The 22,602-nt window shown below is 32.8% G+C and overlaps 1 protein-coding gene and 2 long non-coding RNA genes across 5 annotated transcripts; 1 reads left to right on the forward strand and 2 right to left on the reverse strand.

Moving 5' to 3' along the window:
- Positions 1–1,346: 1,346 nt before the first annotated feature.
- LOC105344263 (BTB/POZ domain-containing protein 8) lies at positions 1,347–13,091 on the forward strand. Of its 2 annotated transcripts, XM_011451999.4 has the most exons (15): positions 1,347–1,435; positions 1,793–1,938; positions 2,056–2,142; positions 3,283–3,393; positions 3,688–4,296; positions 4,661–4,750; positions 5,049–5,226; positions 5,754–5,945; positions 6,847–7,029; positions 7,389–7,544; positions 7,840–7,978; positions 8,131–8,204; positions 8,367–10,908; positions 11,944–12,007; positions 12,853–13,091. In XM_011451999.4, the coding sequence occupies exons 2-13, from the start codon at positions 1,814–1,816 to the stop codon at positions 8,811–8,813; spliced, it is 2,391 nt and encodes a 796-aa protein (XP_011450301.3). In that variant the 5' UTR covers positions 1,347–1,435; positions 1,793–1,813; the 3' UTR covers positions 8,814–10,908; positions 11,944–12,007; positions 12,853–13,091. The 2 variants fall into 2 exon arrangements, with proteins under 2 accessions (XP_011450301.3, XP_011450303.3); XM_011452001.4 differs by lacking the exons at positions 8,131–8,204; positions 11,944–12,007; positions 12,853–13,091 and having other exon boundaries at positions 8,367–8,530.
- Positions 13,092–13,381: 290 nt separating this feature from the next.
- On the reverse strand, positions 13,382–19,805 carry LOC105344262 (uncharacterized). The gene is made up of 3 exons (XR_902846.4): positions 19,673–19,805; positions 16,187–16,338; positions 13,382–13,898 (listed from the first exon to the last, which is right to left on the reverse strand). It is a non-coding gene; the product is annotated as an uncharacterized lncRNA (long non-coding RNA).
- Positions 19,806–21,297: 1,492 nt separating this feature from the next.
- LOC105344261 (uncharacterized) lies at positions 21,298–22,344 on the reverse strand. Of its 2 annotated transcripts, none has more exons than XR_010710142.1 (3): positions 22,163–22,344; positions 21,812–21,997; positions 21,298–21,657 (listed from the first exon to the last, which is right to left on the reverse strand). It is a non-coding gene; the product is annotated as an uncharacterized lncRNA (long non-coding RNA). The 2 variants fall into 2 exon arrangements; XR_902845.4 differs by having other exon boundaries at positions 21,299–21,657; positions 21,812–21,973; positions 22,163–22,340.
- Positions 22,345–22,602: the final 258 nt, after the last annotated feature.

Below are 22,602 nucleotides of genomic sequence, written 5' to 3' on the forward strand. Positions count from 1 at the left end.
CCCTACCAACATGTATATTAGAATAGCAAGGTAAAAATATCGTAAAGCGGCGAATTCTTTTTGAGATAGGCATAAGCTTCGGGAGTTGTTTTGACAATAGTCTAATGCGTACACGTAATCATTGCTAAGCTAACCATAAAAAGTAAGTAAAATTTAAATTATTGTTATGTGCATCAGTACGTAAGATAGAAGAAACGGCGATTTCCTCTATTGCATATGTATGGAAATTTGAATATGTTGTCATTTCGTAACGTCGGTGGTCTTTTTTAGGTTGCTGAAAATGAAATAAATTGAATTAATAATAAAAGTAAGCAAAATTTAGATTTTTGTTATGTACATTAGTACGTAAGAATGGAGAAACTGCGATTTCTGTCATTTCGTGCAGTTGGGAAATTTTTAGGTTGCTGCAATTTTTGTTGATAAACTGGTTATAGAACTGGATCGTATAGATTTCAGTCCTGTCAATTTCTATTGAGATATGAATCACACTTGGCTTTTAAAGATAGATATAGAAGAACATACTCAGTGGAAGTAAATATAAATGTAAAGATATGATCGCAGTTTGAGAAATTTAAAGCATACAAGCAAATCGAAATTACATATTCTGAGTATTTTCTTCAGTATTTCCTAGGAAAACTGAGGATTGTTCTAAATTGAAATATATAGTATACTAGTTTATTTTTAAATCATCAGGCCAACTGACATTTCCAATTTTATACATGTACAAGTAATGTACAAACCAATAACACGTGTTTTAAATACCTTCGAACACTAGTTGCATTTACAATTCCATAAACGCACCTGTTGCAAATACAATAACTGTCTAACCATCACTTGCTATTTGCACAACATACATGTAAGTTTCTATATGAGCAACTACACCATCTTTCAGTTACAAAATGGATCACGTATTGTTTCATGTTTACTATACACAATTAACATGCCTTAATTTGCTGTGAACAATTAATGTTTTTTATTGGATTTTTTGTTTGTTTATTTTTTTTTTTGGGGGGGGGGGGTCGGGTCGATTTTTTTCTTTCATTCGAGTAATGCTTGTACATGTATATATGCCAGAAGAGTAGAAGACGGATTTGAAGCCATTGAAGAATCAAGAGTATGAAACCATGCCAAATATCTTTAAATCTTGTCTTGTAAGCTGTTGGGACCTGTCTTTCGTCGAAATAAATGAGAATTAAAAAAAACATTTAAAAATTATGTTGATATTTATGTAGATTTTTTCTGCTAACCGGTTAACAAGAAATAATGGCATAAGACGGTCATTTAGATATAACGTCATTTAGACAACCGGGTTTAATCATTCTGTTGTAAGGTTTTTGTGTTTATGTGGCTCTTGCATATTTCCAGTTGTAAACACTCGGCGATGATAACGACAAACTAAAATAGTGATTGACTAACTGTTGCCTAAATTTCACAGGTGATAAATTAGTTCTAAGTGAACTAATATTATCTATTAAGCAAATACATTTGTTACAACGAATGACATTTGCAATATTTATTGAACTATGTTTCATAAGTATGAGATAAGGTTATGATCTTATGTACATTTCACCGATTCAGTTTGAGTCGGGACATGTATACTAGTACGTACTTTGATATATGATTAATGTGAGGCATTTCGAATTAAAATTATTTTAATTTTTTAATTGACTTGGAATTCCTTGTATTTTTACTCTCTTAAACTGAAGAGTAAACGTGACATGATTCTTGTTTCTCTCGAGAAACGTGAATTTCTCCTCTTGCTATTCATTCAAAGTTATCTCAAAACTTTTAGGCTTTGAATCATCGCAAGAATATGGCTAGACCAAAAGACAAGTTTCGGAGTCAAACCTTTGGAGATGCATTTCTTGATAAAAGTGAAAGAGAGCGTTCTCGTCTAAAGTTGACCTTAGCCAAACAGATGCAAAAAGATATTGGAAGGTACATTTGTTTGATAGACAGAGAATAACAAATCTTATGGTGAATTGTATATTACCATTTGTAGTTTTTGTTAGAAAATACATGTACAATGTTATGGTTCAAACACTTTACCTTTAGAATGTTGGACGAAGAAATACACTCAGACCTGACAATAGCTGTTGGCAATCGAACAATTCAAGTGCACAGATTTTTCATAAAGACCAGGTAATTTATGATTGATTCTATCACAAAAAAGGTTTTAGCATTTGATGATGACGTATATTAATTAATATACAGAGGTACAAGAAAAAGAAATGTGAATAATGATTATACATTACACTGAGACTTTAAGTGTATCTCTACCTGTTGTTTAACACAAAAAATGTCTATTGAATAAAACCTTCATAGTTGGTTGATCTAAATGTATACCATATTTTATGACCACTGCAAAAATAATGCTTTTATCACTTATGAATATATTCTTATCAACACTGCATTAGTTTTCTTAATCATTTTATTTATATTTCTTTGGGGGAAAAACAAAGTTCCGAATGTGTTAATATAATAAAAAATTTTAATGAGACATTTTAAAAGAAATAAAATTAGGCAATGTACAATTTCACCTTTTGTAGAAATAGTCATAAAATAAATTGATATTTACTGTATAAGTAAGTAATTTATTTTATATTTATTTTATATGTATATATAAATGATTATTATACAATTTTAATAGGACTTTAAGGTTTTACATGTATAATAATAAAGGTGATTTAAGCATTAAAAAATAATCAGCATTTACAATATTTTTACCTATTGGGAGTTTTTATACTAAGAAGATGCATATAAATCAGAAAAAAATCCACCTAGGTAATCAGAGGATAAAACCAAATATATTCTATCTGTTTCCATATTTTACTTTGTTTACAAGTATTTATTTTTACTTCCAAACATTTATCTTTGAAAATATATCAATTCTGAAAGTCTTAGTGGTAAAATTATTCAATTTTTAAGAATTTTGCATGAAAAATTTTATTTGAACTTTATTTACCATAATGGCCAAACAATCAGGTTTTGCTGAGTACTTGTAAAAAAAATGACAACATGAAAATGATAAAATGCCCCCCCCCCCCCCCAAAAAAAAATGGTTAAAAATGATTAAAATTTCCAAAGAATATTCAGCTTTTTAACACATTCATTATTTTCTGGCTCATTTTTGAGAACTTCATTCAATATCTCAAGCTTAATATCATCTGTATGATTTATTCAAATAGGTTCATGAACAGGAAAAAAATTATTTATCTACAATACATATACACTTCCTAAAATTAACAATGATCGGTTGATGTGAGTTTTTAAACATTGCAGAAGTAAAAGAATTTATGAGAGATTTGTGGAATTGGCCAATGCTGAGCCTCAAAGCAAACTACTGACAATGCCATGGTGGCTTGATTATGACACTTTGATTATACTGTTTCAGTAAGTAAATATGAATATGATTTGAAATTTTAATGTTATTATTCATAATGTATTTTAGAAAAAAAGATCTTCAATTCCTATAAACAAAAAATGCATGTACATGTTTTTTTCATTAGAGTTATAGCCCTTAGACTTTGACATACAAGTGTTTTAAAGAAGAACAGTAGATGTATGCATTGAACTGATTTCCATTTTTTTGCTCTTTTGCTTTGTATACATGTATATATATATATGACCTACACATGGACATTTGTTGTAATTCACAGATAAAGAATTATTTCATTCTTTCTGTAGTCAGCTGTACAATGTTAATTCTGTGGATGGAGAGATTGATGAGATAGACATTGCAGCTGGTTACACAATGGTGGACTATCTCCTCTCCCTGTTGTCTGAGAAGAAGCCAGAGAGTGTGAGGAGAAGAATGATGAGGATCAGAAAGGAAGAAGAGGACATGAATGGGGAGGAGACAACAGACCCATTGGAGGAGTCAGAAGTCCTCACCAATGGGGTGCAGGATTTGCACAATGAAACTGTCACCAGAGACGAAGAGGTTCAGAACAAAGTGATTCCCCATGTGAATGGTGTAGAGGAGTGTAATACATTAGCAGAAAAAGTGACATTAGATGGAGAAAATGATATACAAGACAATAGATGTGATAAATACGATTCAGATAACACAGACATTTTGCAAAAAGTCGGTGAAGAGGACACAAAACTAAGTGATGTTGATGATGTGGTGGAAGAGAATCCCAATCTCTCAGAACTGATCAAAATGTCTTACGACATCACCGTCCCGTATAACACCTGCAGTGTTTTAGGGGAGGACCTACTTCGTGGATTTTTACAGGACCTAGATTATGATTGTATTATCACAGTGTCTGATGTCCATTTCAAAGCTCACAGGTAAAACAAAGACGATATTAAAAAAACACTTCTTTTTGTTGTTATTGAAAATTGGGAATCAAATTCTTTAACAATATTTAGCTCTATGCATATTGTTTCTTTTTATAAATTTTATATCATTTCGAAAACAAGATATAGAACATTGGAAGTGAATTTTTTTTTTAAGTTTAATTCAATACAATGTATTGAAGAATAAACTCTTAAAAGTCAGTGTATGAAGTAAAGGTATAAAACAACCTATGAAATGGGTTACATATATTTTATTAAGAAGAGAGAGGAAGAATGTTTTATCTATAACAAAATATTGACTGTGGAGAAGCATTGATTCAATTAGATTTCTATTTTATCATCTTTTCTTCCATAGGTCATTGCTCACTGCCAGATCAGCCTACTTTGAAGCTATGTTGTCGGGATCCTGGGTAGAGAGTGATTCTCATGAAATTAAACTTGAAGGGTAAAGCACTTGTAAAATGATTTATTTTATTTCTCATTTAAGAATCAAATTACTTGAATTCAAAAATTAAGAAAGGATTTAGAATTTATTCAAAGTACCACATGTATACTTAAATTTTGCAAAAAAATAATACATATACATGTATAACATTATCATGTTTCGCAATAAACCTGTTGTGTCCTATCCAGTTGATATCGTAGTTTTTGGTAATTTTTTAAGAATGGATACAGGTATTGGTATGCTAAACATTGTATAAGAATAGTTGTGTTAGGAGAAAAATCATGTTGTTCCTTCACAGTGTTACCCCTGGTGTGATGGAGCAGACTCTTCTGTACCTGTATGGAGGTGTAACCGACCTGATAGACAGCTGTACGCTCAGTGAGCTAATCATGGTAGCGGATATGTACGGGTTGGACGGCCTCAGGGATGTCGTTTTGTATAACCTGCGGAGAGATTATTGCCATTTCTTCCATAAGGTTACCAGTTACTGACATATCTTGTATTATGGGGTAGAGGGATAAGGAAACTCATGTTCAGTGACATAACTGATGTCATGTCTGCTTGTGCAAGGGAAAACTTCAAAAAAGGAGATAAATTTTGTTATTCAAAAAGTGTTACTTTTGACAGCTGTTTTGTAATTAAGATTTATCTTGTGAAGCATGAAAGATATGAATATGTGTGGGAAGTTGTGTATGTCTTTATAATTATCAGAAAAAAACTGCTGTCTACTTAGAGGACAGTACCCTGAGACAATTTTTTGCATTGACTTTTGTCTAAATACATGAATATTTGAATTACATACATGTATCATATGCGGAAAGATGACTTCTCAAGACATAATCAATTATATTACCAAGAGAACAAAGTTTTAAGTTATGTACATGTACCTAACCTGTAGAGAGCAAATTCTTAATCAATTAAATACTCTTTTATACATGTACATAAAGTATATAAGGCACATGAAGGTTTTTAGATGTAGAATAAACTGATCGTTTATTTTCAGCCCTGTTCTGTCTGTGAGGAAGGTGTACTGATAACCCTCTGTCTGACTGTCACATACAACATGGCAGAAATGCAGGAACGGTGCACAAAATGGATTAACAATCATCGCATCAAGATCTGGAGGACAGAGGCATTTGCTCGATTGCCACCAGAGATTATTGAAATTTGTTACAATACAGCAGCATCTAGCATGGTAAACAGCTTGTATTGTATTGAATTGTTGTATTGAATCATTTATATTCCTGATGGTGCAATTTTCGTGGTGTTTCAATTTTTTTTTCCTTTTACAAGTACCCCAGTCCCACAAATTGACATATTCTACAAGTTGATGAGGGACTATAATTGGTATTGTCAAATATCTGCCCCCAATTTTAACCAAATTCTAAACAGAGTCGTATGAAAATCAAATCTTCATAAATCGTTGTACAGAGGATGCCTATCACTTTAATCTTGATTTTAGTCATCATTGCTCAGTCGCTGTTTATCTATGACATCACCGGAATGACAGAATTCCCGCCCTTTTGCAAACAAATGAAAAATTTTTCTTTATATTTTGCATTCGGAAGTATAGAGCGCAGGTCTGCTCAAGTACGATTTTAAGATATGGTTTTCTTTATATGAAAATACAAATCATACTAAAAAGAGGTACTTGAGTAAGCCTGCGCTCAATGTTTCCCAGTGGAAAAACCCTCAGAAAACACCTATATTTTGCTACAAAACATCAATTTATCAAAATAAGACAATCTTCATGACGTCATTTCTACATCATGACATCACTTTGGAGACAACCTTTTTACACACTGGTTTTCAATATGATTTCAACTATCTTCTGCCTTATTTTTAAAGCTTTTTAAAAATCATTAATTTTGGAGGCAAAAAATGCATAATACCACACATAGTCCTTTTATCAATATTCATTAGAATAATCCACAAAATAAATAATTCCTATAAACCTTAAAAAAAAAAAAAAAGTAATGTCAATTTTCAAAAACTGGCTCTCACAAATTTAAGTGAATCCACGGTAGACAAGGTTAACGTAATAAGTCTTGTTAGATACATTATTTGATTTTAATCCACTATAATCATTATTGTAGGATATTTCTAATGTCATCCGAGTAATGATGGATTGTCAGAGAATGAATCGAACCATTCCTCATTTAAAGCACAATGAGACTGTTCTCCACTACATCACTCTGCTGATGGACAGTGCCACGGAATACACCAGTCAGAACTTCAACCACCTGATCAACAGTCCACATTTCATCAATCTTGACAAGGTAGTCATCTTTCTCATCATTATCTGGTGAATTCAACATACCAGGCCCCAAGATTAAAATTGAGAACAGAATTAATTCAAAATTTACAACAAACATTACTTTCAAAATAAATTTTTGGTTCTCATGTCTGCTTTCTAAATTTTACAAACTTGTAATTTTTCAGAAATTTTTTGTTAAAAAAGGAATCAAAATGCTTGATATCTAAAATTTGACTAGCCAGTTAGTCTGTTCTCAGTTTATGGTACACGTACATGAATTACCGATGGTATCGAGGTTTGGTAATGAGTATGACTTGCCAGCAGGGTTTTTTTTTAAATGAAATTTTCAAATTGCAATCAATGAGTTGTTTTCAATTGCAGGACCTTGCCTTTAAGATTGACTTGCTGGAGGAGCTATTTGAGAGTGTGATAAAGTCTTTATCCATGAAAACAGCATGTCTGGCGTATGTTAGTTTGACCAAGGTTTACAAAAACGTGACAGAAGGGGGAGAATATTACCTTTGTTATGCTGGTGAGGTAAGGACTACAGATAACAACATTTTTTATTACTATATAAGAGTTTTTCAAATATTTTTGTACATGTTTCTGTTCAGGGATAAAATTAAGCTGAAAGTTGACTTTTAATGTATTGTTACATGTACCGGTATATGTACAGTACAATTTATGTTACTTGTAAAAATAGGCACAGAAACTCTGGACATAGAAATACGTAACTCCTATTTATATTAATTATCTTACAATTTTGTTCAATAAAGTGTGTTCTCTGCTTCTTTTCAGTTCATATATTTTTTATTAAAATTTTTTTTTGCAGAACTGTAATATAGGCGAGAAGTTTATTTCCTCTCTTCTGAAAATGTCTGAAGCTTTCTTAAAGATGCACATCCACCAAGTGATTAACACTGAGAACTGGGATCTACTTCCTAAGGATTTCCAAACACACCTTCTAGCAAGTATGTTAAATTCTCTTGAGGGCAGAAAATATTTCTCATTCTTCGATTTTTATAAACATTCGTTACATTCAAAGACTAGTGTTTGGCTCATGGGAATGAGATTTGCTTTGTGCATGTACATGTATAAGCTTGCAAATTAAAATCTTTTTTAGCTTCCAATTTTGTATGGGTGGAAGGGTTTTCAAAAAGCAGGAAAGCACCTCCAAAACTTACCAGTATGCAAGAGGTAGGAGTCTTTATTCTTTTTTCAGGAGGAACACAGCAAGATTCCATAGATGATGAAAATTTAGTGCATTTTGCAAAATATTGGGGTTGTTTAGATTCAAAAAAAGTCTAGTACATGTAGTAAATTAAGTTGAAAGATTTTTATAGATAATTTCTTTTACAGAAATCCAGTCCTCATAGTGAAAAGCAAGGTGCTACCCAGAAATCAGTGACTGACAAGAACTTGGCCACATCATTAACCAGTGTTGGTGGAGACTCTTCCAGGAGACAGGTCACGAGACCCCCAAAACCACTCCCTAAAAAAACAAACCAGAAGCTTAGCTCTACAAGCACAAAGGGTGGTCAACTGAAACAAAGACTCAGTCCATGTAGTAGTGTAGAGAGCATCTCTTCAAGAGGAAGTGTCTCTACTAGAGGGAGTCAGTCCTCTACCAGAGCAAGTCCTACAGAGTTTGGGCCAGTGGTAGGCAATGGCATTTTGCTGGCTGATATTCCGTTAGAACCAGTCAATGATGGAGTGGCTCAAAGAGCCATTTTACCACCATCTATACACTCTATAGAACAATTACAACCAATTCTTGTATGGGAACAAGTGACTCAAAATAACTAAAAAAATTATACCATTATTTGGATTTTTACCTTCTACCAGTACTTATGAATATTCAAATATAATAGGGCATAGTTTTGATGGGTATTATTTTAAGCTACCTGATGATCCATTTAGTAGCTATTTTGATGAGCATTGTTGATCTGTTCACTTACATTCTTTTGAATTACATGATCAAACTTAGCTGGACACATTGTCTCAATCCATGAATGAAAGAATCATGCTGTTTTTCAGAACTTTTGTTGAAAATGAAACAATATGATTACCTCTGAAACAAGAAATCAAGGTAACATTTGGTTGATTATTAACTCTTTTAAATAACAGGGTAAGATTCGAGACTTTCTTGTGATAAACTTATCTTTAGCAGTTACATGTAAAAGAAACTGTGTGAAATACAGTAGTTGAATTCCTTTAGAAATGAAGCAAATTACTTATTCAAAATTGAAAAAAAGCTTTGTGTTTTAGGTATAAAATTGTTAATAATAGCTACCATGGATTTCATGACATACTTGTCTATTTTGAATACACAATAAACTTGTCTGAACACTGCTGTAAAAACTAAATTTCATATAATAGAAATTTGCAAGAATGATCTAGTTTTGGATATTGCTCTCTGTGAACCAGCCTTTAGTATTGCAGATAAATGAGTCGCTGTGGACTGGTTGACCAGTGGTAAATTTCATATTGAAGTTGGTTTACAGTATGGTTAGTGTTGTCACGGTTGTGCAATCTTTACTGTGAACTGCACCGAATTTTGTATGCCATGAAAATCTGTTTATATATTGTGAAATGTACATTTTATATTGCATTTATCTACAGTTACATTATATCAGGTATGTTTCTTTTCCTAAGTCTTAAAGTCGTCTATTGAAGTAAATTGCAGTTTATGGTGATTACTATGATTAAGAAATGTGATTTCTAGTTTATTGATATTTCTCAAATCACAATTTTTTTTATAGCTATGTTTGTTAAATGATATAAGATTTAGCTATAATTTACAACCGACAGGCACCTGACGTTTTACAGGTGGAAACTACATGTGACAAAATTGTTAATCATAGTTCAGATCCTGCCATATGAAAAACTACGCTAGTCAAGGGGCCAACTTTTCTAGGATGAAGTTTGTAAAATTGATGGAACCCACGATCGCATAGCTCTTATACAAGTATCCAAGACCTTAGATTTAAACTGTTAAATTTCAGCAACCAATTTCCCAATAAAGCTATGACAAGTGTTCTTTTTAAGCAGATTAAAACAAGGACAATGAATAAAATGTCTAAAGTAAGTCTACTACAATTGATGTTGTTTGACTTTAAATTGTACATTTATTCGTATGTGAATGCAATTCGGCTTTGGTCTTTTTAAGCAGATTAAAACAAGGACAATGAATAAAATGTCTAAAGTAAGTCTACTACAATTGATGTTGTTTGACTTTAAATTGTACATTTATTCGTATTTGAATGCAATTCAGCTTTTTTTCTTACAGTTTTTTTTCACCAGAAAGGGTTGCAATTTGAAAAGCTTGTTGATTTGATAAAGCATTTTCATCTAAAATGCAAACACAATTATTTCATTTATATGCCTGTATTTGAGCAATACATTGTGTTTGATATAGTACAATTTTATGTATGAATATGTGTATTTCATTGCTCTCAAAAAGAGGCAAGAATTCTAGATTTTTTTTAAGAATTCTGTTGATACTTTTGTTTATGAATATCTGTGATATCATTTGTTTTGTTAAATTGTTTGAGGTTATTTTTCCTTTACAGAATGAAACTTTTACAAGTATTTTTTTTTTCGAAACCTCTTTTATGCAGAATAAAACATATAAATCTGCCATCAGCGTTGTTTCTTAAACCATGCGGTGGAATTAACCGCATGGTACCGATCATCAGATCAACGCTTAGGCTAGCTATTTTACCAGGTTATAAGGCATTAGACTCTACAGTTTCATTAATAAATCATATATTACATAAATGAATAGAGAGCTCTAGACTGGAGGCGCTTCTGTAGTGTGGTCAGTTCCTCTGATCCCCCACCAGGGAACACACATGCGGCCGTCAGTAAATTTCCAGTAACTCTGATCTATAATAATCAGGTAATTAATCCTTTTTTTCCTTTTACTTTTAACCTGAATTACCGGTGTGTACGAAAAAAATCCCTGTTGAGATAATATCACGAATAGTCGTGTTGAAAACCAAGAGAAGTTCAGATGGTAAATATCGTTTTATTTCTTTCGTCAGGTCTGTAAATTTTAAAGGGAAATATGAATTATTTTACGAAATATACCTCAAAACTATAACTTATCTCTTGTTTTAATGAACTTTTATAGTATAATACTTTAATTTGATATAAGAATTTTCTTCTGAAATCTTGATGTGACGGTATATCGTTGAAGTTTTGACCCTTTGAAGCTTATATTGAACTGCATTAAATTGCATTAAAATCAAATTGCAGTAGAATAAGGGTACTAATTTTGGCTTTCCGTTATTTGTTACAGCGAAAAAGAGCACTACAAAAATCAAACACATTATTTCTAATGAGATTGTGTCCATTAATTAATTGGCGCTTTATTTATTTTCACATGTTAAAGGGACTTGGACACGATTTGAGATCAAATTTGTATTTTTTATTTTTATGTATAAAATGGTTTGCTTGTGCATTTTGAATTATTAAACAAAATATAAATGTTAGATGTCAAGTGTCTAGCGAGATACAGACATAAGAATTCATTGCTAAGTAAACAAAGCTCGAGTCTTATATTTGTTTACAAATAATATAAAGTAAAGAAATTACCATTTATTTGACAAGTGACTTGTGGCAAACAAGATAAACTGATTCAATGTGTTCATAAATAATATTATCAACAAAAGAAAGCACTTTTTCATTGAAACTTATACCAATACAACACATATTTAAATAATAACAAGACTCAAGCTTTGTTTACAAAACAAAGAATTTCAAACTCTGTATCTTGCTTATAACTCAATATTTGATTTTAACATTTTGAGGAAGCAAGAACAATATCCATATTAACCATTCTAGACATTAAAAATGGAAAAATAAATTTTGAAAAATTTGAGCTCAAATTGTGTCCAAGTCCCTATAAGTTATCATATGGATTATTTTTCAGGTTCTGAATGTAAAGGATCTCTTAGCAAGTCCCGCGAGACGGATGACTTATTTGGAGCCCGAGTGTAAGTAGTACTGTTACTAATCCATGCTTGGACCTTACGTCTTACGTCTCAGCTGAAATATAGCCTATATTTACGAGTGATGCAGGCACGTAGCAGACACTTTTTGGCGTGGGAAAGATTTTATTTGATGTTTATATAAAAATATGAATTAACATGGAGCCCCCCCCCCCACTTTTATTGGGCCATATAAAAAACTGATTTGAAAATAAGGAAAGAAACAAAATTGAAGTTATAGGTATACGTCGATACTTTGCCCCCCCCCCCTCCCACACAGACACACGCTTTTAAAAACGATACTACGTGCCTTTGATGTAGTACATGTCTTATACAGGTTTTTACAGAAGAAAAACATCAGTGTGATTTACTTTATGATCTATAAATATACAACGAGGATACTTTTCTTGAAAGAGGATAAAATGAAATGACGAATACTCGTGTTAAACGGAGGGTATGCTATGGGGGTCAAGACTTGATTTCGATAATTTTACTGTGATAATTAAATAAATTAGAATTTGAACCCCCGACCCATTCTAGATCCGTGCATGCATACATATTTATCTTTAACAAAACTAATGCATATAGAATATCGTATTTTAGAAATATTTTAATATTAAAGAAATAGGGATTGAGCAAAACATGGGCGTGATAAAATCATAATAACTATTTTTTTTTTACATGGGTCTTATAGTTCACCCGTACGTGTACTGTCTGCCACACACGTTTACTTCATTGATCAGTGATTTTTTTTTTTTTGTACATATGCCTTTTTGTTCACCCGTACATGTACTGTCCGCCACACGCCATTACTCCATTCATTTACATGTATTTTATTTTTCTGTACACAGGCCTTATAGCTCACCCGTACGTGTACTGCCCGCCGTACAAGGAAGAGGATGATGCATGGGGACTCCTTTTTCTACTTGGTCTCGTTTTGATACTAGGCGAGAAATTTGCTACTGATGGTACAAATCTTGTGAACGACATAGCGAAAACCACTGCAACCACACTGATAGGGACCCCTGGTCCAATCAGCATTTTACTACCGCCGATTCTTTTTAATTAAAATCAACGCATGTGTTACAAATTTTTGTTGTTATTTCAGTGAATTTATTAGTGATATTTTGATTTAGCGAGAAGAATTGCTTTATTTTGGATTCTATTGGGTATTTTCCTACCAGAGAGTGCGCAAGCTTTACGTTATGCGTAGATTTACTAAAGCTGACAGCATAGCATATATTAGCATAATAAAATGATGAGATAATTTTTTTTAATTGTCTCGGTAGGATATGCCTCTTCCTCTAAACAAAAGTCAAACGCATATTAATTAACTCTTTCAACAACGACACCGGTATGTCTAGTTTATTGCAGTTTCATTGATTTTCTCGTGGAATTTTTAGACATGGGAGAACTAACGTGATACTGGCATAAACAGTGGCAGTGGGTTTTGTTACATTGCATCATAAGAACACATTTGCATGCACGTCTAGTATTTTATTTGATTCTGAGAGAAACACTCTTGGAAAATACACTGTAGTCCTCCAAGTCATGGTACTGACAAGGCACCGGTGAATTCTAGTATTTACGCAGCCGCTGTTTACATTTTTTATGAAGAAGTTTTCAGTTATATTGGTTATCATTTCACAATAAACAGAATGCAGATATGAGTTTTAATCCCAAGTCGATACAAAACGCTAATTTGGACCTGGCCCGGGACCAGGCCCTGGGTCAGGGCCGGGGTTAGGGCCGGGTATGATGGTGTCCATAATTTCTACGATGATTGGTGTGGACGACTGCCAAGGAATACAAAGCAGATAAAATATAAACAGTAACAAGAGTTTTTTTCTGTCTTTGTCGACTCTATCGCACTGTTGATAAACGCCATTTACCAAACCTGCAAATATCGAATACATGTGCATATAGTATATATATACTGTGGTGGTCTAGCGGTATTTGAAATAAATAATTGTCAAAGTTTACTCTTTGCGATTCATCAATAAACATTCTTAAAAACAAAATTTGTACATTACAAGATGCACCAAAAACCGTTTGCATTCGCTTATTGATTCGGACACAATGAACAATGTAATGATCAGCAAATACCTTATAAGTTAAGGATAACTTTAATAAGAGTAAAATCATGTCTTAGTTTAATGGAAGGCAAATACTATTTAACACAGCAACACACTTTATCGATAATTAACATATAAAACATCAATGTATGAAGAGAACAAAAGCGGTGACATGTCGGCACCTTGGCAAACATCTACTTTACACAAGATTTATATCGTCAGTATTTACCTACTGATCATAAATACTACATCTCTAATGCATTGTTCATAATCTATGCATTTATAAGTTCTGTTTCAATTGCAAACCTATTAATAAATCGATCAAGCGAATGTGTTTGTTAAATTTTTTGGGGGGTAAATATACATGTAAGGTCAAACTGAAGCACTGAAACAACAACGAGTTTCCTTTATTCTGATACGTACGTTTAACAATACAAATAACGCTACAAATCGACAGTTTTCTGTTAATATCCTTGCACATATTTTTAAGACAATGTAAAACGTCATCGGATTCACCGATGGATCAAATCATAGACATTAAATGTTATAAGTCTGTGATTAAATGTAAAATTCACGCGGTCACGCTCTCTATAAAGGGATTATTGAAAATTTGTCGGTATTTTACTAAAAATCTTCTCAAAAACCCATTTGGCTAGAAAAACTGAAAGTTTTGTAGAAGCAGGTAGTGTAGTTCATATCATGGTCCCCAGGACGGGGTGGAGGCACAATGTGGAGGGTTTTTACATCTTAAATAAGAATTTACACAGAATTATTTAAAAATCTTCTCAAAAACTGATTAGCATTAGCAAGAAAAGTTGTACTTTTGATCCTAGCTCGGATAGTGTTGATTAAAGTTTATTCACATTATAACCTTGGGGGTTAGGGTGGGGCTACAATTAAGAGTCGAAAATTTACACAGGAATATTGAGAGAAAAATCTTACAATCTTCCTCAAAAACCATTTGGCCAGAAAATCTGATACTTGTGTTGAAGCATCCCCAAGTAAAGTAGATTCGACTGTGGGGTGTGGGCACAAGGGGTCGGAAATTTTATATAGAAATAAATATCATCAAAAATACGGTCAAAAATATTTTTCTCTAACACTGAAACAACAAAAGGAGCCCAATTTTTTACTTAGGTATATTTGGAGAAATTTTTTAAATCTTTAATTTTATAAACAAGATATCTACTAAGTTGTATATAGATACTTTGTATTTGATACTCTAAAAACTGTCCAAAGCTATTCTGGTCAGTTACGGCAGAGACATAAATAACAGAGATCGGCAACTCCGCGATTAGCGTGTTTAGTTGTTGAAAAATGGTATGGGACCAACCTTACTTTGAGAACTACATTTTAGTAAACTGAGATAATGATCTTAAACCAAAAGTATATTGTTTTAATGAAAAGTGTGCTTAGGTTTTAGACATTTTTGAAACATAAAATAGAAAAAAGAGATTAATATAATTTATAGAAAATATATTGGCCAGTTATAAAACATCGGCGAAATCTCGGACGACGGGTAGCCAACTGCCCTCTAAAACTCCTCTTTTAATATTGTTTATATGACATAATATAAACTCATGAAAATATAATATTTTGAATGTTTATGTAATAGGTTTTAGCTCTTTATATTTCGATAAAATTGTTTATTATTGATTTAAGCTGGGAACACTTTACAATAGAGACAGCGGGATTTCGCGAGATTACGATCAGTTGCAAATCTCTGTTATTTATTTCTCTGGTTACGGCTACTGTTGCTCAAGTGAGCAAAGGGGCTTCTGAGCCTCTTTTTTGTTACTGGTTTTGTTCTGTTTTTGTTGTTGTTGTTTTTTTATTTATATTTTTTTATGGGGGGGTTGGGGTTGGGGTTGGGGGTTGCCTGTTAAGATGAGATATAGGAATGGGTGCTGCCCTGACCCCCCCCCCCCCCCAAATTTTCTTCCTAGACCAGATAATTGTTACACTTTAACTATGCAACGTGTTAGATACATGGTACATGTAGGGAGTCTCTGTTGATTTCTTAACTTACACTGGAAGGTGGCCATTCTTTGAGTGAGTTGGTTTTATTCATACTAAGGTTAATACTGTAAACACTAAACACGGTACTTACATAAATTGTTCAGATATTCATTCAAAAGTATATTTTCAGCAGAAGCATCAAAGCTTGCTCCGTAGATAGCGCCGGGTAATTGTTGGGAACTTCTGCGAATGAACAGCGTTCCGAGGATTAATAACACTTGCAGACATTTTTTCGCCATTTACCTGAAAGGTAGGAAAACGTATAAATACAGGTTAGTTTTGGGGGTTATTTTTACAAAATTTAAAACAAAGTGTCCTTTACATGTGATGGATGCAACGAGTTATAGTTAGCATGGTGAATAGTGTGGAATTAAATGGTTCAATCCTTTGAATATCAACTATCATAGTCAATGAGCTCTATCATCTCACAAATTGGACTGATTTATGTTACACAGTACATTTAAACATTGAATGCTTATTTTTGGATGTCGTCGGTCCTGTCACACACCAAGCGGTGCACACAAATTGAATACCGGGCGTTAGCGCTGTATGATAATTTGTATGCACCGCTTGGTGTGTGACAGGACCGACGACATTTGGCTGTTCCATGTATGTTTCATATCCCTGACTAAGAGCGTATAGAATGACTTTACAGCGACAATACAAAGTTATTTCATAAAAAACACACATAATTATGGCTATAAATATAAACATTGAATGCTAATTTTTGGATGTCGTGGGTCTTGTAACACACCAAGCGGTGCATACAAATTATCATACCGCGCTAATGCACGGTATTCAATTTGATAAACATGTACTGTATTGGTACATATAAATATAAACATTGAATGCTAATTTTTGGATGTCGTGGGTCTTGTAACACACCAAGCGGTGCATACAAATTATCATACCGCGCTAATGCACGGTATTCAATTTGATAAACATGTACTGTATTGGTACATATATACTTAACACAACTACTGAACTACTGAGTTCTCAATGTATATCTTCTTTTAGAGGAGCGTGCTGGGGGGGGGGGGGGGGGTGGTACAGATATATATCTTTAGATGCTGGGTAGGGGACCTGTATTGATCACTTGGCCCTGGTGAATACATGTTGGAGAGGGGTCAGTATGAAGCATTGTAGTGAAATAATCACCAGAAAAGCTCTGCAGGTATGAGACGCCTCTATACTGAGACGTACTTCCTATCGAAATAAACAATAAAATCAACTCTATAATTATAATATTGTTACCGACCAGTGTAATGTAGCAGAGCGTTAACTACAAATCTGTAAGTCAGGAGTTTTAAAATTTTGTAATACATTTTTAAATGGTTAAATGTTGTAAAATTTCAAAATCTTATACCGGTGAAAGTCGTTTGATTATAATGTACTTTCATTCACATAAAAATCGACAGGTGTCCCATACCACCTTAATGTCAGGCTCAGAGTAGGGATACGAATTGATCAAACATCGCGATGTGATGACCACAAAGAAAATTTGCGAATAAAGCATGAAAAATGCCTATATTAAGACGGATAAGATTCTGATAAATAAAGATATCAAAAAACCTTATAATTCTTTTGAAGTTCATACAAAACAATGTATATTAAACATAACAACGATTTAAAACCCTTATATATAGATGAGTTCGATACTTGGGATATTGATGATTAAATGTTGATGATTTAAACTGGTGTATGCGTATCAATCCCCCAAAATGTCATTTTTTTAGAACTTTGATTCTTTTTTATAAAGTGGTTCTGTGCTAGATAATTTTGCCATTGTCTACTAGAGGTCCGATAGAAAACAAATCGATTTTGATCGACAAAAACGTGGAGTGATGACCCAGTATACATTAAAAGTGTCATTTTGCATCACAAGAAATTAACAATTTAGAAAAAAAAATATGAGTCCGTTAATTCGTGGCTAAAGTCGCATATAGCATTTAAATAACACATATCTATCCTCGTGACTGAACTTAGTAGTTTGAGCCCAAGACATATGGAAACCTTTTAGAACTAGGCTATTTAGGTTGAGGGTTCGATACCAACAAAATTTTGGAAAATAACTTTTTCTTATCCTTTGTTAACTTATACATCTACATGTATATTTAAACTGAATATAGTTAGAAATTGAGCTTTTGCCCACATGTATTATATTTTGCTTTTAAAAAATGCGTTTTCTTGCCTTCATTAAGCTAAACGCCATTCTTCGTTTATTAATGCCGTTATTGCACCAGTTTATTCTATATTTAATATTATATGCTTTTGTATGATTTGAAGACTATTTCAATCTCCTTAAAACAAGAGCTCTGTATAAATTTATCCTGTCTCCCTGCCCTACCCATGATAAAAATATGTTGCATCGGAACATATCATATCTTGCAAAATAAACGTCTAACTGGTATTAGTATGTTAAACTAGCCCTAAAAGGGGCATAGTCACGATTTTGGTGAAAGATTATTTTTCGGGTTTTAATGTTTACAATGCTTCAGTAAGGAATTTTTTAAGGCAACCAAAATTTTATTGTCATTCGTTAGTTATAGGCGATATACAGAGCTACGAAATTCACGTGACAGACAACATATAAGGAGACGGTCAATTTGCACCTTAAAATATTTTTTTAAAGAGTTATCTCCCCTTGATAAAAAACAGAAAAATTTAAATTCCTCAAAATATCTGCGGTAAATGAATCATTTTATTTCATATTTTAATAAAGAGAAAGTTTATGTTGAGTTAAATGCAAAATTCAAGGTGTAATTAGTTGGACCAAAATAAAAATTTTGAAAATTCCTCTGGTGGAGTATTTTTATTTGATAACACCTTCAAAATGATATCATGATTAAGAATATCGGACCACTCATTTCATAGGTACAAAATGATGTCGTTATACATCGAATACCTTAAGTGTCCTTTCCTATATATTTAGTAATGCTGTATATTTTATTTGATAAAATTAAATATATCTGAAAGGACATAAGTAAACAAAGATTTTGTTTACATTATGAACGTTGAAGTAAAAATTCCAGTTTTAGACCTAAAATGAATGTGTTAAACGTTAAGAACTGTTTATTTATGCTTAAAATGAATAAGAACATAGACAAATCAGCTTGAATAAGATTTTTATTGGTATATTGAACCCATGTAAACAAAAAAAGGGCGCGAGCCTTGTTTACATGACAAAGAATTGTGAGCCCTTTACATGTATCTTGCTTTTAACTCTACGACTGACTTTCCAATTCTATTTGGTCATTACAAATGCATTCCTAAAGTAAATAATAAAAAAAAGAAAGAATTTGACTAAATTCGTGACCATGCCCCTTTAAAGCAATAGATTTTTTTGTGAAAATGCAATCTCTTACTAAAAAAACATTTATTAATTATCTTCTATCAATGTTATTCAGAATAATAATACTCTTCTATCAAAGTTATTCAGAGGCCCAAACTGAAGCAAAATTACATTATTTTCGCTCTGTTAAATAATTGGTTTGTTATATTTTTTCCTTTGAGGATAATTTTCAGCTCATATTATAAAACACAATACTTGTAATGGCTTTATCAAGTCATAAATTACCTTTTGTCGTTTTAAACAATGCATACATTCATTTTCCGTTTACATTAATCTTAATCCAGTTTTGAACACAATATGAATATCCACGGTCTATCTTGCTTAATTGCTAATGAGAGAATTTCTTGCGGATATGGATATAAATGACATAAAGCGAATACCGCCAAACCTGTATAGGTAATAGTGCGGTAAGATTGAGACAGGGAAACACGCGTGTATCGTGTACGCTTATGTCAGTTACCAGTACCCGACGTAATACAACTGTAGGAGAAACATTTTTTATCAATGTGTGTGTTTCTACATGTATCTCAGAGAGAGAGAGAGAGAGAGAGAGAGAGAGAGAGAGAGAGAGGGCGCTTCATGTTTCCTTTTCAAATTGGAATCCAAATTGTTCAACTTATGAAGGGCCTAAATACTCTTTGATTGAGGAACTTACATGCATTACTACAGTAACTGATTCTTTAAAGACACTTTAGTTGACAATGTCCCACACACTTTGAAAAGAAAATCAAAGTTTGTTTTGGGGACTAAGATATATCACAGACTGATCAACGTTCTTTTACTTTTTCTCTGACGAATTAACTCTCCTTTCTAACAATGATATGATTTTAAGTCTAAGAAGTTGGTTTATGTTCTGACACTTACAGATTTTGCATCATACAAATGGAAATATATTTTGTTTGGTCAGTTCCATTTTCTTAGGATATGATTTGTTGGCGTACTTTATTTATGACCAAGCTGTCCCTTATTTTATTTTTTGTAGGTAACTCGAATGTGAACATTTATTCAAAATGCATATTACCGGTGTATCTTTGGAAAAGAAATATGAGGAACCTTCTTCCTGCAGTGATTTTGAGCGGTATACTTGTGTTTAGAATGCACCTTTATTTGTCCTCTCTTTGTCCCCAATGACGGCAGATCAACTTTGCAATTTTTAGAAGAAGACAAAACAACTAACCGTACTGTCCACTAACTCAAAATGAAGTTTAAAAATTTATTGTTATGAATATCAGTGACAAACATGTTGATGTACCTTATAACGAACTTTGCAAAGACAAAAAATACAGGTCCGTCGATTTGGGCCCATTTAACTTTGAAAATTGCTTTCAAGTGCGTTGCCACACTTAAATATCATCTCTGGAACATGCATGAGCTTAGTGAATATTGTGTAAAGACGCTTAACTTTTTCCATAAACAGTTAAATCATTTCTCTTGTGTGTGTGTATATATATATATATATATATATATATATATATATATATATATATATATATATATATATATATATATATATATATATATATATGTTCATATGTTTGCATCTTCCGCTCTTCATTGCCCGACACTTTAATAATCCATGTTGGTATTTCAAATTCAATTGCAATGGGAATATAAAACAAGATTACTAGACGTAGTGTATTCCGTATTGCTTGTTCATTTTCTATATTAATATAAAACTAATGAGATAATTTTGTATTGCAACCTCGCTCCGGTGTTATGAAAACTTCAAAGTATCATACAAATTTCGATGAAAATACTGCACGGTGTTTTCGACGTTCTTGAAAGTTTTGCATGCATTTAAAAGATGAAAACTCTTATCCTTCATGATTATTTACTTTATTAAAACCAAATGTAACATTTATTTTCTGACAGTATACTGTTTTTGGCTTTTTGCATTATATATTAACTTATTAAATCAATAAATAAGACTAGATGAAAACAAAGGTGATATGGCGATTGAACAGCTAGGGTGGTGGTGATAGGTTAACCAGCGGGGGTGGGGGGAACAGGGGTCGTGGTTGGTGGCGCGGGCGTGGTGGGATCCGGAGGGTCGGGGGTCAATCCATTTATTAATTCCACCATGATTTTGCTCATTGGAAGCAGTAGAAGTAAGAACAGCAGTAGTTTCCGGTCCTTTCTAGTTTTTGGTTGACATAGTGGGATCGCATCTATTCCAAGGAAAATATAAACTTCGCCATCGTACGCCGTGCCTGTGAAAAATATTAAAAGTTTACAGATACGAATACGATTTAGTGACGCTTGGGACAAGGGGTATGCTTTATTGACTACTGCCAAATCAAGTAACACCCTAACAAAACAGAGAGAGAGAGAGAGAGAGAGAGAGAGAGAGAGATTTTGACTTACACAATGTATTAAGATACTCCTCAATAAGTGCACTCTGGAAAAAACTGTTGTTATCAAGATAAAGATTCTGGTTGGAGGTTGGGACCGGAAGTTGCGCTTTTCCAAAAATCACAAGAAACCCCCAAATCACGAACAGAATACGCACAGGTTTCATACCGAGTGCTGAAAGCGGAATTTTAATTTATCCTGTTAAGAGAATGATGACAAATCAATCCATTCAAAGTTTTACATACATGCATTTAAAATTTGTTTTACATTTCAATTTACAGGCATACATAAAATATAGAACGATGGTATATTTTTCAATAAATGTGATTTATCATGGAATTTAAAAGCTAAACTGTAAGTTACCTTGTAACGTTAAATCAAAACATTTGAGGTGGCGTTTTAATCCTTGGAAATTTATCCCTAGACATTTTTCTCTCGTAGAGCGATAACACTAAGCCTTGGGGTTGCTTGAAGGTGAGAAACAGAGCAAAACCATGTCCTGTTATGCTACTAATGTGGCTAGCATAAGATGTGACAGCTTGCCCTAGGCGAATCTCTGTTATGTGATTTTATCGATGTTAGATTCTTGGCAACAGTCGATAATTTGTAATTAATATGTAGAACTTGATTGTTTAAAAATAGTTTCGAATAAGATCTCATATGTTGAAAAAATTGTTTGTTAAATTTCACATTTGGGAGTTGATTCTCTTTGTAATCAGTTAGTACTACATTTGGATAAAAAGTTCACAACAAAAGGTAGAACTTCTTTGAAGAATGGGATGGTGCTGATTGTTGGAAAAGTC

This window comes from Magallana gigas, chromosome 2, assembly GCF_963853765.1.
Source record: "Magallana gigas chromosome 2, xbMagGiga1.1, whole genome shotgun sequence".
Classification (NCBI taxonomy): domain Eukaryota; kingdom Metazoa; phylum Mollusca; class Bivalvia; order Ostreida; family Ostreidae; genus Magallana; species Magallana gigas.

Coding starts and splice junctions, on each gene's coding strand:
- LOC105344263 (XM_011451999.4), top strand. CDS start 1,814: ATGGCTAGACCAAAAGACAAGTTTCGGAGTCAAACCTTTGGAGATGCA. Junction 2,143..3,282: donor AGATTTTTCATAAAGACCAG/GTAATTTATGAT, acceptor TAAACATTGCAG/AAGTAAAAGAATTTATGAGA. Junction 3,394..3,687: donor ACTTTGATTATACTGTTTCA/GTAAGTAAATAT, acceptor TTCTTTCTGTAG/TCAGCTGTACAATGTTAATT.